The sequence below is a fragment of the Rhinoderma darwinii genome, chromosome 2 (genome assembly GCF_050947455.1).
Source record: "Rhinoderma darwinii isolate aRhiDar2 chromosome 2, aRhiDar2.hap1, whole genome shotgun sequence".
Classification (NCBI taxonomy): domain Eukaryota; kingdom Metazoa; phylum Chordata; class Amphibia; order Anura; family Rhinodermatidae; genus Rhinoderma; species Rhinoderma darwinii.
This window is the reverse complement of record NC_134688.1, coordinates 23,838,526-23,856,905: the sequence shown is the minus strand read 5'-3', so window position 1 is coordinate 23,856,905 and position 18,380 is coordinate 23,838,526. Positions and strand designations below refer to the sequence as shown.

Here is an 18,380-nt window from a genome sequence, read left to right as displayed (position 1 = left end):
AAGCAGCGATTTACGCAAATACAATTGACATGCTGCGGATTAAAAAACTGCACCGCAGGTCAATTTCTGAGGGTTTTTTATGTTTAATATTTACGCAGCGTGTGGATGAGATTTTCCGCAACGTGTGATCTTACCCTTAGCCTTCATTCGCACGACCGTGCCCGTTATTTCGACCCGTAATGACGGGCGTGGCCGGCCGGACGTTTTTACGAGCCATGCTCCCATCATAAAGTATAGGAGCACAGTGCGTAAAATGAAAAAAATAGGACATGTCCTATTGTTTTTTGGCAGGTTTCTATGGCATGGACACCCCCCGTAGACATACGGGAAGTTGTTTGTCGGCCATGGAAAGGAGTGGGCCTGTAATTACGGGCGATTTTACGGTCGTGTGCATGGGGCCTTAGGGTAGAGCTATGCACCATCTGATGACTATTTTTGTAAGATTTTATATACTGTCTAAGGCCCCATGCACACGACAGTATTTTCATCTATCCAGAAATACTGTCCATAAATACGGATCTGTAGGCATCCGTATTTCATGCGTATATACGGAAGGGTGTCCGTAAATACGGTACAGATCTCATCCGTACTCCATCCGTATATATGGATCCTTACAAAAAGAGGGAGGTTGCAAATGAGGTCATCAACATGTTGCCTAGCAATACTTCTGTAAATACAGACGGTTTACGGATGCACATCAGTAGCCGCCCGTATTTACGGAAGCTCCCATAGACTTCTAAGGGAGAGTCCTTGCCGTAATTACTGACAAGAATAGGGCAGGTTTTATCATTTTTTCAGCACGGACACTCATCCGTAAAAATAATGAAAGGTGTCCGTGGCCAATAGAAATGAATGAGTCCGTAATTACTGATGAAAAATACTGTCGTGTGCACGGGGCCTTAGTGTTTTTGTTTTTTTCAAATTTCATGTCAGGAATTTGCTGAACACATTTTGTTATTTACATATTTTATATGATGAAATATTCTGATGAAGTAGATTGTTTTCTGCTCGCAGCCGCTTAGTTTCTGGCCGCTGAGATAGTAATAAGAATATTTTACATAATGAATATACATTTGATGATACAGCGTTCATTACAATTTCTTGGGCACTTTAAGTTCCGGGTCCCTAGCCACCAAAATTCCCCAGGAAAATTAAATAACAACAATATACTGTGGAAATGAAGAAGTCAATATTCTCCGACATATTCTATTACCATAATTACAGTAGGCTTTTCATGTCTGCACATACATATTAGTAATGTTCAGCGCCAGCCAGAAGTGCTAATAGCAAAATGCAAATATTCCATCTTATTGTCTTAGTTTTACATTTGCTAGTCGGGGAATAATGCACAGTGGTAATTACTTTGGGAAAAAGCCTCCAATTATTTTTATGATTTTTTATGATTTTTTTTTCCCTTATTCTACATATCCGTATGCATATTGGACTGTAATGCAAGATGTTGGGCAGTCATATCGCTCTTAGGAAGATTTCTCACAAAAGATAGGTGATTTCAGGACAAGGAACGCGTTTCAGAAGTATAAAGCACTAATAAATAATTTCTTATTGTATATGTTTACCTTTAGGCACACTTTTGCAAATTCTATGTACAATTAATCTACATAAAAAGTAAAGCAATTTTGTATATAAATTTTATTACTAATCTTGTACTCCTGAATTACAGATTGTATTATACTCCAGAGCTGCATTCTCGGTTCAGCTGATTTGTAATTGAAAACTATCAGCAATTTTGTTGTCCGACACATCTCTTAACAGCTTCACTGAGCTTCTGTAAAGCAGGGAGATGTTTACTGTACCTAAAAAGTTGAGTAACTTTGTAAATACACTTCATGACTTATCTTGTACTGATCCTGAGTTACAGCCTGTATTATACTCCAGAGTTTCATTCTCAATTCTGTGGACTTTAGAGCTGAAATCTCAATCCCGGTGTCTTCTCTTCAAGCACTCTTCCTCATTACACTTGCAGCTAAGACTACGCGCACTGATCAGGAATAAAAATAGATTGCATCTGTCTCATGACCTTTGACGAAGCCTTAAAGAGAACCTTTCACCTCCCCGTACAGTGCAACATGTAATGGGGAGGGCTGCAAAAACCCTGGGGCAATTTTACATTTTTTTTCTACCTCCCACCATTATTTAGATATCGGTGCCGTTCTATTTGGCGCCCGATATTTAAATAACCCCCTGAACAGTCAACGGGGTGTGTACTATCAAGGGGGCGTGTTACTATGGCTGTGACACTGTCCAATCAGATATGGAGAGTGCTACAGCATGAGAGTGTGTGCGATTGCAGTCTTTTCACCCGAACAGGCAAGGGGGCGTGTCACTGCTACGGACAATGTAAGAGCTGGGGAGCGCTTCCACTGTCCGTAGCAGAGACACGCCCCCTTGCCAGTTCGGCAGACAATACCAGACTGATCTCTCGCAAGAGATGAAAGCGCGCATTCTGTCCGTAGCAGTGACACGCCCCCTTGCCTGTTCGGGTAAAAAGAATGCAATCGCACACTCTCTCATGCTGTGGCACTGTCCATATCTGATTGGACAGTGTCACTGCCATAGTAACACGCCCCCTTGCCAGTACAGGCCCCGTTGACTGTTCAGGGAGTTATTTAAATATCGGGTGCCAAATATAACGGCCTCGATATCTAAATAACGGTGGGAGGTAGAAAAAAATGTAAAAGTGCCCCAGGGTTTGTGCAGCCCTCCCCATTACATGCTGCACACGTATGGGGAGTTGAAAGGTGAAACCCGTTGGAAACGGTCTGTGAACTTTATTATGATATGCTGTTTTAAACAGGCAGGGGAAACAGCCTGTGAGAGTTGTGATCTTTTTTGATTTCTGATCAGTGTGGGTACTTGTAGCTGCAGGTGTGAGGAGGAAAATATCTTCTGGAGAAGACACCGGGACAAGTGTTTGCAGTGGCATGGAGCAAGTGCAGAGAGATCCTGGGACTTGTTCTTATTAATTATTTTTATTATTCACTCACCTAGACTTGTTAGGAGAACTAACAGGTCCTCTTCATTACACCACAAAGGAGAGCTGACAGATCCTCTATACTACACCACACAGGAGAGCTGACCGCTCCTCTATACTACACCACACAGGAGAGCTGACCGCTCCTCTATACTACACCACACAGAGCGGACAGCTCCTCTATACTACACCACACCACACAGTAGAGCTGACAGATCCTCTATACTACACCACACAGGAGAGCTGACAGATCATCTATACTACACCACACAGGAGAGCTGACAGCTCCTCTATACTACACCACACAGGAGAGCGGACAGATCCTCTAAGCTACAACACACAGGAGACCTGACAGATCCTCTATACTACACCACACAGGAGAGCTGACAGATCCTCTATACTACACCACACAGAGCGGACAGCTCCTCTATACTACACCACACAGGAGAGCTGACAGATCCTCTATACTACACCACACAGTAGAGCTGACAGATCCTCTATACTACACCACACAGGAGAGCTGACAGCTCCTCTATACTACACCACACAGTAGAGCTGACAGATCCTCTATACTACACCACACAGGAGAGCTGACAGATCATCTATACTACACCACACAGGAGCGCTGACAGCTCCTCTATACTACACCACACAGGAGAGCTGACAGATCCCCTATACTACACCACACAGGAGAGCTGACAGATCCTCTATACTACACCACACAGGAGATCTGACAGATCATCTATACTACACCACACAGGAGAGCTGACAGATCCTCTATACTACACCACACAGGAGAGCGGACAGCTCCTCTATACTACACCACACAAGAGAGCTCACCGCTCCCCTATACTACACCACACAGGAGAACTGACAGATCCTCTATACTAAACCACACAGGAGAGCTGACAGATCCTCTATACTACACCACATAGAAGGGCTGACTGGCTCCTCTATACTACACCACACAGGAGACCTGCCAGCTCCTCTATACTACACCACACAGGAGAGCGGACAGATCCTCTGAGCTACAACACACAGGAGACCTGACAGATCCTCTATACTACACCACACAGGAGAGCTGACAGCTCCTCTATACTACACCACACAGGAGAGCTGACAGATCCCCTATACTACACCACACAGGAGATCTGACAGATCCTCTATACTACACCACACAGGAGATCTGACAGATCATCTATACTACACCACACAGGAGAGCTGACAGCTCCTCTATACTACACCACACAGGAGAGCTGACAGCTCCTCTATACTACACCACACAGGAGAGCTGACAGATGCCCTATACTACACCACACAGGAGAGCTGACAGATCCTCTATACTACACCAAACAGGAGAGCTGACAGATCCTCTATACTACACCACACAGGAGAGCTGACAGCTCCTCTATACTACACCACACAGGAGAGCTGACAGATCCCCTATACTACACCACACAGGAGAGCTGACAGATCCCCTATACTACACCACACAGGAGAGCTGACAGATCCTCTATACTACACCACACAGGAGAGCTGACAGCTCCTCTATACTACACCACACAGGAGAGCTGACAGATCCCCTATACTACACCACACAGGAGAGCTGACAGATCCCCTATACTACACCACACAGGAGAGCTGACAGATCCTCTATACTACACCACACAGGAGATCTGACAGATCATCTATACGACACCACACAGGAGAGCTGACAGATCCTCTATACTACACCACACAGGAGAGCGGACAGCTCCTCTATACTACACCACACAAGAGAGCTGACCGCTCCCCTATACTACACCACACAGGAGAACTGACAGATCCTCTATACTAAACCACACAGGAGAAAAAAAAAATGTACACCAACATGGTAGCTATAAAAACTACAACTCGTCCTGCAAAAAAAGCCTACTCGCAGATCTGTCGACTTAAAAATGAAAAAAGTTATGGCTCTGAGAACAAAACTGTTTGTATTGTGCAAAAGTAGTAAAACATAAAACAAATATATAAATTTGGTTTTGCTGTAATCTTACCTGCAGGATAATATTAACATTGTTTTTATATCATTTACTGTGTGGTAAAAATAAAAAGCCTAAAAGACCATGATGAAATTGCTGTTTTTTTACTCCCCTTTCAAAATAAAGTTCATACCCTCATACTTCTACATCGATTAAAAAATAAAATAGTTATGTCCTTTGAAATTGGGAGATGGAAAAAAAACAAAATTAATCGCTGCTTTCTGAAGGACAAACTAGCTGGGTCATTAAGGGGTTAATGTAATCCATTCTCACCATGTACTTGTAGGTGATGTTCACACGTAGCGTAGAATACTGCAGATTTTCCGCAATGTATTTTAGTGGATGAGATTTGAACAAATCTCTTCCACACGCTGCGTAAAAAATCTGCTGAAAAACTGTCCATAAATTAAGCTGCGGTGCTGTTTTTTAATCCGCATTATGTCAATTTGTGCTGCGGAATCGTTTTTCTGTAGCGGGTTTTCTCTTAATTCAATAGGAAGTAAAATCCGCAAGAAATCGTAAATTTTGCGTTATTGCAGCAGACAAATTGCGAAAGATTATACATACTCAGATCTCTATGCTTCTCCTGGGATGAGGTTTCATCCCATGTGACTGCTGCAGCGATCACATGGGATGAAACGTCGCCCCAGGTGGCCGGGCTGCAGGACATCAGAGGGGCGCGTCACTATGACTATGGGTAAGTATAAGCTTTTTCTGTTTTTTTAACCTGCTGTTTTCTGTAGAGGACATTCCGCCAAAAAAACTGCACCACAATTTGGTGTGGTTTGTCCACTTGATTTCCCTGCGGGGTCCAGGGCGGATACATGGCCGTATAGTGCCGTTTTTTTTCAACCTTTTTACCATTGTGGCCTGTAGAGATTGGTGACTGTCACGGGGCCAACAGAGTGTGGACCCTCTGTGCTGCCAACAGATTTGGTGTGGGGTTAAACTGGGGAGCGGAGTCTAAGGGATTGCAAGGTATTTACCCTTTAATTTTCCTACAGAGATGTGGACTTGGCTTCTAGAGTCCCCAGTTTGCTACTTCCAGAGTAGTCTCTGTTAGCAAATGCTGACGGGACAGACGAGATGAAAACAACAGAAGACCAGGTACAAGCGAAGGTCAGGGCAGACGGTGAATTGCAGTTAGCAGAGCAAGAGGTCAGGGCAGGCAGCAGACAGTTGTCACGGTGTGCACGCAAAGGGTCAGGGCAGGCGGAAGACAAGACAAGGTCAATTTTAATCAGGGTTGGCTACAGATAATCCGCAGGTGCACAGCAGAGTAGAACTAGCAAGCAAGACTATAGAATTAATTTCTCAGGCAATGAGCAAAGGGGGAGAGTACCTTATGTACCTGGGAAAGCAGGAGGAATTGGTGCGCACTGACCCTGTAAGAAAAGTAAAGTCTATGCGTGCACTAGTAGCTGACAGATGAGTTGGAGGTGAGCGGCAACAGGGGAGGCCGCAAGCAGCGTGGACTGGGAGAGAGGAGTAGCATCGGAGCCAGAAGATGCAGGGTACAGGTAAACATGTGGTGGGAAGGAGAGGCAGGGAGCAACTGAAGACGCGACCATAACGTCCTCCTCCCCAGGAATCCAAACTCCCACTTCAAAGAGGCTTGGTGATTGGGCAGACAAAGCATTCTACGATTATTGGCCATACTGGTTGAGATTTATTCACTGGTTTGGCTTCCACCACACCATGTAGGGCTGGCGTTGGCATCAAGCAAACCTAGGTAGATGTCAGGACTGACTTTGCTTTGGTGGACATAAAGATATGTGTAAACATTCTCAATCTGAGAGTGGGGTAGACAGGGGCCCACTATAACCAGAGCCAGCCGTAACATCATGCGTCCTTGAGACTATTACCTAAGAAGTCAACACTGGTAATGATTTGTCTTTGCACATGTGGCTTGTTCCCTACAGGAGCTCAAAACGGGCACTTGTCTGGGGTTACAATATATTTGGCAGCAGTGAACAGTCAGTTCCTGAAGTTTATGTATTGGAAGCAGGAAAAATGGGCAAGTGTAAGGATCCGAGCGACTTTGAGAAGGACAAAATTGTGATGGCTACGACTGGGTCAGAGCATCTCCAAAATGGCAGGTCTTGTGGGGTGTTCCCAGCATACAGTGGTTAGTACCAACCAGAAGTGGTCCATGGAAGGACGACTAGCGAACCGGCGACAGGTTCTTGGGAGCCCAAGGCTCATTGATGTGCATTGGGAGCTAAGGCTAGCCCGTCTGGTCTGATCTGACAATTAGCTACTGTAGCACAAATTGCAGAGCTAGTTACTGCTGGCTATGATGGAAGGCTACCTGAACACACGGTGCATCGCAGCTTGCTGTATATGGTGCTGCATAGTTGCAGACAGGTCAGAGTGCCCATGCTGCCCTCTGCCCTCTCTGAAAGCACGTGGGCATCATGAACCATGAAGCAATGTAAGAAAGAGTCCTGGTCTGATGAATCACATTTTATTTAACATCATGTGGACGGCCGGATGCGTGTGTTTAACTTACCTGGGTAAGAGATGGCACCCGGATGTACTATGGGAAGAAGACCATTCGGTAGAGACTTGTGATGCTGTGGACAATTTTCTGCGGGGAAACCTTAGGTCCTGGCATTCATTTGGATGTGACACACACCACCTACCTAAATATTGCTGCAGACAAGTACACTCCTTCATGGTAATGGTATTTGCTAATGGCAGTGGCCTCATTTAGCAGGATAATGCACGTGTTCAGGAATGGTTTGAGGAACATGACAACCAGTTCAAGGTGATTACTAACGGCTTCGTGTCAAATGCCACAGGAACCTTCAGAGGTCTTGTGGAGTCCATACTTTGACAGGTCAGAGCTGTTTTAGCGACTCAAGGGAGACCTATACATTATTAGGCAGGAGGTTTTAATGTTATTGTCGATCATTGTGTGTGTGTGTGTGTGTGTGTGTGTGTGTGTGTGTGTGTGTAATATACACAGTACTGCGCAAAAGTTTTAGGCCGAGTTAGGGTTAGAATTCTTTCAAAAATAGAAGTGTTAATATATATTTTTTAATTAACAAATTGCATAGTGAATGAACAGAAGAGAAATCTAAATAAAATGAATATTTGCTGTGACCACCCTTTGCCTTCAAACCAGCATCAATTCTTCGAAGTACACTTGCACACAGTGTTTGAAGGAACTCAGCAAGGAGGTTGTTCCAAACATCTTGGAGAACTAACCACAGATCTTCTTCTGTGGATGTCGCTTCATCAAATCCTTCTGTTGAGATCAGTAGAATTACTCCAAGTTTGACCCCCTTTGCAAGTGACGTCTCTTCATCCTGCTGAAATCCAGTCACACTGCCAGCTTGTTATCTATTCTCCTAGCGTGCGCTCTATAGCGTCCAGCTTCTCGCTGCTACCCTGGCTGTTAAAGAGGAGAGATAATGTTATGAATGTTTGTTGTGCAGAGTTGGCACAGCGCGGTATCTGCCTTCTAAGCCAAGACTGTAATGTTTTGAAAAGTCAGATGTTAAAAGCTAATGGGAATGTTGACAAACAGTATTATTAACCCTTTATTGACTTCTCGGTGTCGTGGTATAGCAGGCATAAAATGGGCTTCTAATCTGTTCAATTGTTTTGTGAAACAAGACACTTTGCATTATAAACATCATGTCTAAAGATCTTTATTGTTCTAGTTTCTGCAGCCAGCAGTGTAAATACTGGTGTGTGTGTGTGTGTGTGTGTGTGCGCGTGCGCGTGCGCGTGTGCGTGCGTGCGTGCGCGCGCGCGCTAGTACCGGGCTTTCAGGACCCATGCCCCGGACTTTTGGTCCAGATCCTTGGCGACTGCCACATTCACTATAGGAGTGACAGCGGCCCCCGACACCACATCTATAAAAGTTACTATAGTAACTGAGGCCTATGTAATAAACACGGTCCCCTGTTACTATAGTAATAATAATATACATACCCTCCTCGTTCCCGAGCGCAGCCGAGGTCCTGACGTCTCGTGGTAGGCTTAGATACAGGGCTCAGCAGACCGGATCACACATGGTCAAACTGGTATTATTAGGATGGGAAAACCCAAAAACTGACGTTTTTACCACCCCAATTTCTCACGTTTTCAAGAACATTTCAACAGCTTATTTGTAAAGGGTTTAGTTCTGAAGTAGCTTTGAGGGGCCTATATTTTGGGAACCCCCATAAATCACCCGATTTTAAAACCTGCACCCCTCAAAGTACTCAACAGCATTTAGAAAGTTTCCTAACCCTTTAGACGTTTCACAGGAATTGAAGCAAAGTAGAGGTGAAATTTACAGATTTAATTTTTTTTTTTTTCAGAAATTCAAATTTAATTTTTTTTTTCTGTAACACAGAAGGTTTTACCAGAGAAACACAACTCAATATTTATTGCCCAGATTCTGCAGTTTTTAGAAATATCCCACATGTGGCCCTAGCGTGCTACTGGACTGAAAATCAGGCCTCAGGAGCGAAGGAACACCTAGAGGATTTTGGGGCCTACTTTTTATTAGAATATCAGGTTTGAAGAGGTCTTGTGCCAAAACAAAGGAAACAAAGACGTAGCTTTAGCTCAAAATTTTTCATTTTCTCACCAAATAACGGACAAAAAGCATCCCAACATTTGTAAAGCAACTTCTTCAGAGTAGGGAAATACCCCATATGTGGTCATAAATTGCTTTTTGGGTACACGGCAGGGCTCAGAAGGGAATGCGTGCCATTTGCCTTTTGGAACACAGATTTTGCTGGATTGGTTTCTTGACACCATGTCGCTTTTGCAAAGCCCCTAAGGTACCACTACAGTAGGAACTCCCCAAAAGTGACTCCATTTGGCAAACTACACCCATTGAAAAACACATCTAGGGGTGTAGTGTGCATTTTGACCTCACAGCTGTCTCATAGTTTTTATTAGAAATGGGCAGTGAAAATGAAAAATTAAATTTTTACTAATAAGACGTACAGTAGCTGTAGTTCTAAATTTTTCCTTTTCTAAACGACTGAAGGAGAAAAAGCACCACAACATGTGTAAAGCATCTTCTTCAGAGCAGGGAAATACCCCATATGTGGTCATAGACTGCTGTTTGGATACAAGGCAGGGCTCAGAAGGGAAGGAGCACCATTTGGAGTGCAGAGTTTGCTGGATTGGTTCCTGGGTGCCATGTTGCGTTTACAGAACCCCTGTTGTACCAGTACAATAAAACCCCTGAAAGGTGACTATTTGGTAAACTACAACCCCTTGAGGAATTAATCTAGGGGTGTAGTGAGCATTTTGACAACACAGATTTTTGCTAAATTTATTAGAATTAGGACGTGAAAATAAAAAAATAATTATTTTTTTCCAATAAGACATAGTTCTAGGTCAAAATTTTTAATTTTCGCAAGGACTATAGGAGAAAAGCACCTCCAAAGTTGGTAAAGCATTTCATCTCGAATACAGCAATACCCCATATGCGATCGCAAACTTCTGTTTGAACACACAGCAGGACTCAAAATGCAAGGAGCGCCATTTGGCTTTTTGTGCGCATATTCTGCTGAATTGGTTTCTGGGCGCCATGTCGCATGTTCAAAGCTTCCTGAGGTACCAGTACAGTAGAAATTCCCCAGATGTGACCCCATTTTCGAGACTTTACCCCTCAAGGAATTAGATTAGTACTAAATATTTTGATACAAGTGTTTTATAGATTTAATTAGTATTGGGCCATGAAAATCTAAATCTAAATTTTTTCCAATAATATATTTTAGCTCAACAATTTTCATTTTTACAAGGAATACAGGAGAAAGGACACCCCAAAATTTGTCATACAATTTCTCCCAAGTGAGGCAATACCCAATATGTGGTCGTAAACTGCTATTTGGACACACAACAAGGCTGTAAAGGGAAGGAGCGCCATTTGGTTTTTGAAGTGGGGATTTTACAAGATTAGTTTTCTGACACCATTTTGCATTGGGCTGAGGTACCGGTACAGTGGAAACCTCCGAAAAATTACCCAATTTTGGAAACTACATCCCTCAAGGAATTTATCTAGAAGTGTAGTGAGTATTTTAACCCCACAAGTGTTTCACAAAAATGAGTACACAATAGATGTTGCAGATTAAAAATTGCCATTTTTCCACAGATATGCAATTTCAGTGCCCAATTTGTTGTGTTCATGCTCCGAAGAACCGCTATTTTGCTTTTGGAGTGCAGATTTTGCTTGGTAGTAGTTTTATTTTGGGTTTTACTGGTATTTGAGGTTATAATGTGGGGGCATATGTAAGCTGTGAGGAGTACATCAGGGTATATGTAAGCTGTGGGGAATACATCAGGGTATATGTAAGCTGTGCGAAATACATCAGGGTATATGTAAGCTGTGTGGAGTACATCAGGGTATATGTAAGCTGTGTGGAGTACATAAGGGCATGTGTAAGCTGTGCGGAGTACATCAGGGCATATGTAAGCTATGCGGAGTACATCAGGGTATATGTAAGCTGTGCGGAGTACATCAGGGCATATGTAAGCTGTGCGGAGAACATCAGGGTATATGTAATCTGTGCGGAGAACATCAGGGTATATGTAATCTGTGCGGAGTGCATCAGGGTATATGTACGCTGTGCGGAGTACATCAGGTTACATGTAATCTGTGCGGAGTGCATCAGGATATATGTAATCTGTGCGGAGTGCATCAGGGTATATGTAAGCTGTGCGGAGTACATCAGGGCATATGTAAGCTGTGCGGAGTACATCAGGGTATATGTAAGCTGGGCGGAGTACATCAGGGTATATGTAAACTGTGCGGAGTACATCAGGGTATATGTAAGTTGTGCAGAGTACATCAGGGTATATGTAAGTTGTGCAGAGTACATCAGGGTATATGTAAACTGTGCACAGTACATCAGGGTATATGTAAACTGTGCAGCGTACATCAGGATATATGTAATCTGTGCGGAGTGCATCAGGATATATGTAAACTGTGCGGAGTATATCAGGGTATACAGTGAAGGAAATAAGTATTTGATCCCTTGCTGATTTTGTAAGTTTGCCCACTGTCAAAGTCATGAACAGTCTAGAATTTTTAGGCTAGGTTAATTTTACCAGTGAGAGATAGATTATATAAAAAAAAAAAAAGAAAATCACGAAGTCAAAATGATATATATTTATTTGCATTGTGCACAGAGAAATAAGTATTTGATCCCCTACCAACCATTAAGAGTTCAGCCTCCTCCAGACCAGTTACACGCTCCAAATCAACTTGGTGCCTGCATTAAAGACAGCTCTTACATGGTCACCTGTATAAAAGACTCCTGTCCACAGACTCAATCAATCAGTCTGACTCTAACCTCTACAACATGGGCAAGACCAAAGAGCTTTCTAAGGATGTCAGGGATAAGATCATAAACCTGCACAAGGCTGGAATGGGCTACAAAACCATAAGTAAGACGCTGGGTGAGAAGGAGACAACTGTTGGTGCAATAGTAAGAAAATGGAAGACATACAAAATGACTGTCAATCGACATCGATCTGTGGCTCCATGCAAAATCTCACCTCGTGGGGTATCCTTGATCCTGAGGAAGGTGAGAGCTCAGCCGAAAACTACACTGGGGGAACTTGTTAATGATCTCAAGGCAGCTGGGACCACAGTCACCAAGAAAACCATTGGTAGCACATTACGCCGTAATGGATTAAAATCCTGCAGTGCCCGCAAGGTCCCCCTGCTCAAGAAGGCACATGTACAGGCCCGTCTGAAGTTTGCAAATGAACATCTGGATGATTCTGAGAGTGATTGGGAGAAGGTGCTGTGGTCAGATGAGACTAAAATTGAGCTATTTGGCATTAACTCAACTCGCCGTGTTTGGAGGAAGAGAAATGCTGCCTATGACCCAAAGAATACCGTCCCCACTGTCAAGCATGGAGGCGGAAACATTATGTTTTGGGGGTGTTTCTCTGCTAAGGGCACAGGACTACTTCACCGCATCAATGGGAGAATGGATGGAGCCATGTACCGTCAAATCCTGAGTGACAACCTCCTTCCCTCCACCAGGACATTAAAAATGGCTTGTGGCTGGGTCTTCCAGCACGACAATGACCCGAAACATACAGCCAAGGCAACAAAGGAGTGGCTCAAAAAGAAGCACATTAAGGTCATGGAGTGGCCTTGCCAGTCTCCAGACCTTAATCCCATCGAAAACTTATGGAGGGAGCTGAAGATCCGAGTTTCCAAGCGACAGCCTCGAAAATCTTAATGATTTACAGATGATCTGCAAAGAGGAGTGGGCCAAAATTCCATCTAACATGTGTGCAAACCTCATCATGAACTACAAAAAACGTCTGACTGCTGTGCTTGCCAACAAGGGCTTTGCCACCAAGTATTAAGTCTTGTTTGCCAAAGGGATCAAATACTTATTTCTCTGTGCACAATGCAAATACATATATATAATTTTGACAATGTGATTTTCTGTTGTTTTTTTTAATATAATCTATCTCTTACTGGTAAAATTAACCTATCCTAAAAATTCTAGACTGTTCATGTCTTTGACAGTGGGCAAACTTACAAAATCAGCAAGGGATCAAATGCTTATTTCCTTCACTGTATCTCTAGAACGTGGCCCGCTAAACCCCCGTTCTAGCTTTGTCTGGTATCGCTGACTCCCCGGCCACTTCCTTACTTTATGTCCTTACTTTATGGTCGGGAGTTACAAAAACAGCGTAACTCGCTGAGCTACGCTGTTTCCGTAACTCCCATAGTAGTGAATAGCAGTTATGGAAGCAGAGTAACATGCGAGCTACGCTGTTTCTGTAACAACCATTCAGTTCTATGGGGCTTACGAAAACCGCGTAACTCAACAAGCTACGCTGTCTTCACCTTCATGGTCGGAAATCAGCCGACACACACAGAGGTAGAACAGGGTTTAGGGGCCCTGTTCTAGAGATAGAGATTTATCTGATATAGAGATCTATCTGACATTTATAACATATCCTGCGGATATGTTATAAATGTCCCTCGTGGAAAAACCCCTTTAACTTTAAAATGCTCAATCAATGGCCAATTTTAAAAACCAGGAAATTCCAGCTAACACTTTATAAGTAGAAGAGGGAGCCATGCCTTCTTCAGTCTGAAAAAAACTAACGCAAAATCAGTATAAATTAAAACCCTTCCTCAAGATTCCTACAGAACAAACACCATTTTCCCCACGTTTCAGCATAACCAGACCAAGTTCATGGGGCAAGAGACCTCTTACAACATTCAGCTACTAAGCCCAAATTAAATTCTACAGATTAACTGGACATGGAATTCCCTTTCTATCCCCGTGAGGTGCCAGCTGGAGGAAGCTGTCCCTCTTTGCGCAAGATAAATTCCACAATTTTGTTACATTTACTGGGAATATATTTTGCTTTGATGCAAACATTACAACTTCAGACATTGCAAAACTAAAAATGTGATTATAGACCGTTAATAGTTAATAGAACCTTTATTGTCTGTTTTGTAAAATAATTCTCTTATTTGCTAACAAATGGCCCCAAATGACTAAAAAAACTGATATAATATTTTTAAGTAAACCATTATTACGCCAATCATGATGCCATGGTTCTGCTGATCACATGCCATCCAAATAAGCCACGAAGCCTAAACCTCCTGATACTTTCATGAATAAAATAAATTGCCTCATTCCCAAGCAAAATTCTCCTGCCATTAAAATTTGTCAAAAGAATAATTTTTTAGAGTATTATTCAAACGAATATTGGAGAAGGGCGATTTCCGTCCTTTCGTTGCCATATACAATCTTCTTGAAAAAACTCCACCTATCAGAATAATTTAGAGGCAAAAAACGAATCGGCCAAGTAAGGACCGAGGTTCTCTTTTAGTCGTCTTTTTCAAAAGCTTACAATTTCTGAATTAATATAATGGTTTTCAACAATTTATCCTCCTGTAGCCTGAATTTTATTAAAGCATTATTTATACAAATACCTAAAAATTCCAAGCAACTACATGGCCATACCGTCGTTTATTTTGCTAAAGGAATAATAAATGAGTCCATAACACTTACAAACGTATCTAAAAGACCAGAACAAATATTTGAATAAGCCGATCCCATTACTAAAAAAAATCTCCAACGTGCCCATCCCTCATTATAACCCAATGAATAAAGGAAAGTTCAAAGAAAAAAATCAAAACCGGATAAAGAAATGTTCATTGGAGACGTCTTTCAAAATTAAACTCCTTCCTTATTGAAATCCAAGTGAATTGATGTCGAAATGGTTGACCGGCAATAAACAAAAGGACGATTTAATATCAGCCTTGACTAAAAGCACATTGGCACCAAAAGTTTTAGTAAAGACAAGGCGTCATCAAATGAAGAATAGCCAACCAACGCCATATTCTTACTAACTTCATCATTGGGGACTGCTTCTCCAGAAATGAAAGAGGGTGAATTAATGTAAACTTACTCCTTTGTTTTTGGGCACTATACCCAACGGGGAGAGCTTGGAAGTAGGAAATGGGGGGTTGTCAGAAAATGGGCCATTCAAATCCTTATTTAACTGTTCCCTAACCACGTTCTTAGGATTTTCTACTGATTTTAAGGTTATTCACAAATTTACACCCAACCCCTTCAAGCCTAGGGACATAGAAAATGGCCCAAGAAGTGACATGCACTTCTTTTTACGGGGTTTTCTTTTGTGCCATTTTTACAAACCGCCGCGTAAAAAATATACCCCCCGTGGGAACGAAACGCCGTTTGTACTATTGAAATCAATGGGCAGATGTTTGGAGGCGTCCAACCGCCTGTATTATCTGTTTTTCGGGGTGTTTACGGCCTGAAAAACGGCTGAAAATAAGCAGTGTGAACATACCCTTAAACTGTATTACATCCATCTAATATATTTTTGATTTGGGGCACCGCCAGAGCAAGTACATCAAGTCTGTATAATTCATTTTGTATTTGGGGCAATTATCATTCACTCTTATTTTTATGTGAAATAGATACGCAGTACAATCTGTGTCAGATAATGAACTGAGTCGTGATGTATAGTGTATCCAACCATTATGACATTGGTAATTCCCCATATCCCCATATCCCTTTCCCATTTAGATTTGCTTTAAATAAACTTTGTATCATCTACCCTTTTTCTTTTTTTTAATTTTGTGTAAAGTTTTGAAATAAAAGATTCTTGGGTTTTAGCCTTTTCTAACCGTTCTAACATCACTTATTTGTAATCGTATTAACCTCTTCCTTTTCCACTTTTAGTGCATGGTGAAGTTGATAGTATCTAAGGCCCCATGCACACGATCGTAAAAATCGTCCTTAAACGTGGACCATGATTATGGTCCGTAATTATGGACCCATTCATTTCTATGACCGACGGATACCCTCCCGTATATTTACCGGAAGGTGTCCATGCTGTAAAAACCTTTCGTAAAAAATAGGACATGTTCCATTTCTTTATTTTACGGACCGTTCTCCCATACTTTATTACGGGAGCCCGGCCTGCAAATGCGGATGGCCGTCCGCGGCCGTAATTAAAGGACCGTGATTATGGGCACAGTCGTGTGCATGGGGCCTAAGTCTGTGATCATCAGTGCAAAACAGTCAGAATAGCAAATCTTCTCATAGCAGGTGTATAGTTAGGCGGGTTCACACGAGCATGTTCGGTCCGCATTTACCGGACCGAACACACTTGAGGGAGCCGAGCTCCTAGCATCATAGTTATCTATGACTCTAGGAGTCCCTGCCTCGCTGCGGGAAAACTGTCCCGTACTGAAAACATAATTACAGGACTGTAGAAAAAGTTGGGTGAACCCTATGGAAGCCATTTTGGTTTCCCAAAACCAGTCATATATCCTGTGACCATGCCATAAATATTTATCATGGGAACTACCCCTTTAAAAATACTATATGGTGTGTTAAACGTCAGTGCCAATGAATCTCCTTATCTTTTGTCTTTCTCCAGGTGCCATGGCCGTGTCCATTCCACGTCTTGACATAGTGATCTCATTTGTGGGTGCGGTGTGCAGCAGTTCCTTAGCGCTAATCCTGCCCCCATTGGTGGAAATTATGACCTTTTACAAAGAAAATCTCCACCCGCTCATTATAGTCAAAGACGTTTCTATCGCAGTGATTGGATTTGTTGGATTCGTTATGGGAACATACGTCACAGTTGAAGAAATCCTTTATCCGACTCATTTATTATTAGCGGCAAATGTCACAGAGAGTCCTCTTAAAGACATCAACAACACTGTCTTGGGAACCCCCTGAGAAAAACTGTATAGAAGAACATTCATATTCCTGTGCCTTTAAATTGGGAAGAAAGTGACGTGACGCTGTACTGTAAGGGCTCAACAGACTATTTATTAAAAGCAATACTTTGAGATGGATTTTTTTATATGTTTTTTATGCTGTTTTATATCAAGGAAAAAGGTTATTATTCTTGTGTGGCTCTTTGGGTGTAGTGTATTCTATAATGGGTTAAATGGGTATTCTGGGAGTTGTAGTTTTACAACAGAGTGCTACAGGTTGCAGAACACTGCTTTAGGCTGGGTTCACACGACCTATTTTCAGGCGTAAACGAGGCGTATTATGCCTCGATTTACGCCTGAAAATAGGGCTACAATACGTCGGCAAACATCTGCCCACTCATTTGAATGGGTTTGCCGACGTACTGTGCAGACGACCTGTAATTTACGCGTCGTCGTTTGACAGCTGTCAAACGACGACGCGTAAATTGACTGCCTCGGCAAAGAAGTGCAGGACGCTTATATACATTATATGCAGGGCACTTCTTTGCAACGTAATTTGAGCCGTTGTTCATTGAACTCAATGAAGAGCAGCTCAAGATTTACGAGCGTCACAGACGCCTCGCATAATACGAGGAGGAGCTTTTACGGCTGAAACGAGGCAGCTGTTTTCTCCTGAAAACAGTCTGTCATTTCAGCCGTAAAAGCCTCTCATCGTGTGCACATACCCTCAAGCTGACCTGTCACCTCTCCTAAAACGTCTATTTGAGTGAATCCCTGTATTTCCCATGTAATAACACTGCTTTAACGTATTTTTTTAGAACTCGGTATTCTGCTTTTCCTCTGTTATTCCACCTAGAATTGTATGAATAAATTGACAACTGGGTGTTACCATTCCACTTGTCAAGGGCTGTGTCCCTACTCAGTCTTGCTCTGTCAGCACTGATTAGACAGTGTCAGTTTGTGTAGAGACTCCTCCCCCCCCCCCAAATGGTAACACCCAGTTGCCAATTTAATTATAAATTACTAGTAGGAATAACAGAGGAACGGCACAATGCAGAGTTCTAAGAAAAGATATTCAGAAATTTTATTTAATGGGAAATTCAATTATTTACTAAAACAGACGTGTCAGGAGAAGGTAGGGGTCCTCTTTAACAAATTTGTC

General features: G+C 42.5%; 1 protein-coding gene across 4 annotated transcripts in view; it reads left to right on the top strand.

The window, feature by feature from the left end:
* The window catches only part of SLC36A4 (solute carrier family 36 member 4), a 230,948-nt gene extending 213,592 nt beyond the window's left edge, over positions 1 to 17,356 (top strand). For 3 of the 4 annotated variants that reach the window (XM_075851470.1, XM_075851471.1, XM_075851469.1), the window contains one exon: positions 16,933 to 17,356. In XM_075851470.1, the coding sequence (XP_075707585.1) occupies positions 16,933 to 17,237 (305 nt within the window). In that variant the 3' untranslated portion in view covers positions 17,238 to 17,356. The remainder of the gene's footprint in view (positions 1 to 16,932) is intronic. The other variant, XR_012881278.1, reaches the window with a different exon arrangement.
* Positions 17,357 to 18,380: the final 1,024 nt, after the last annotated feature.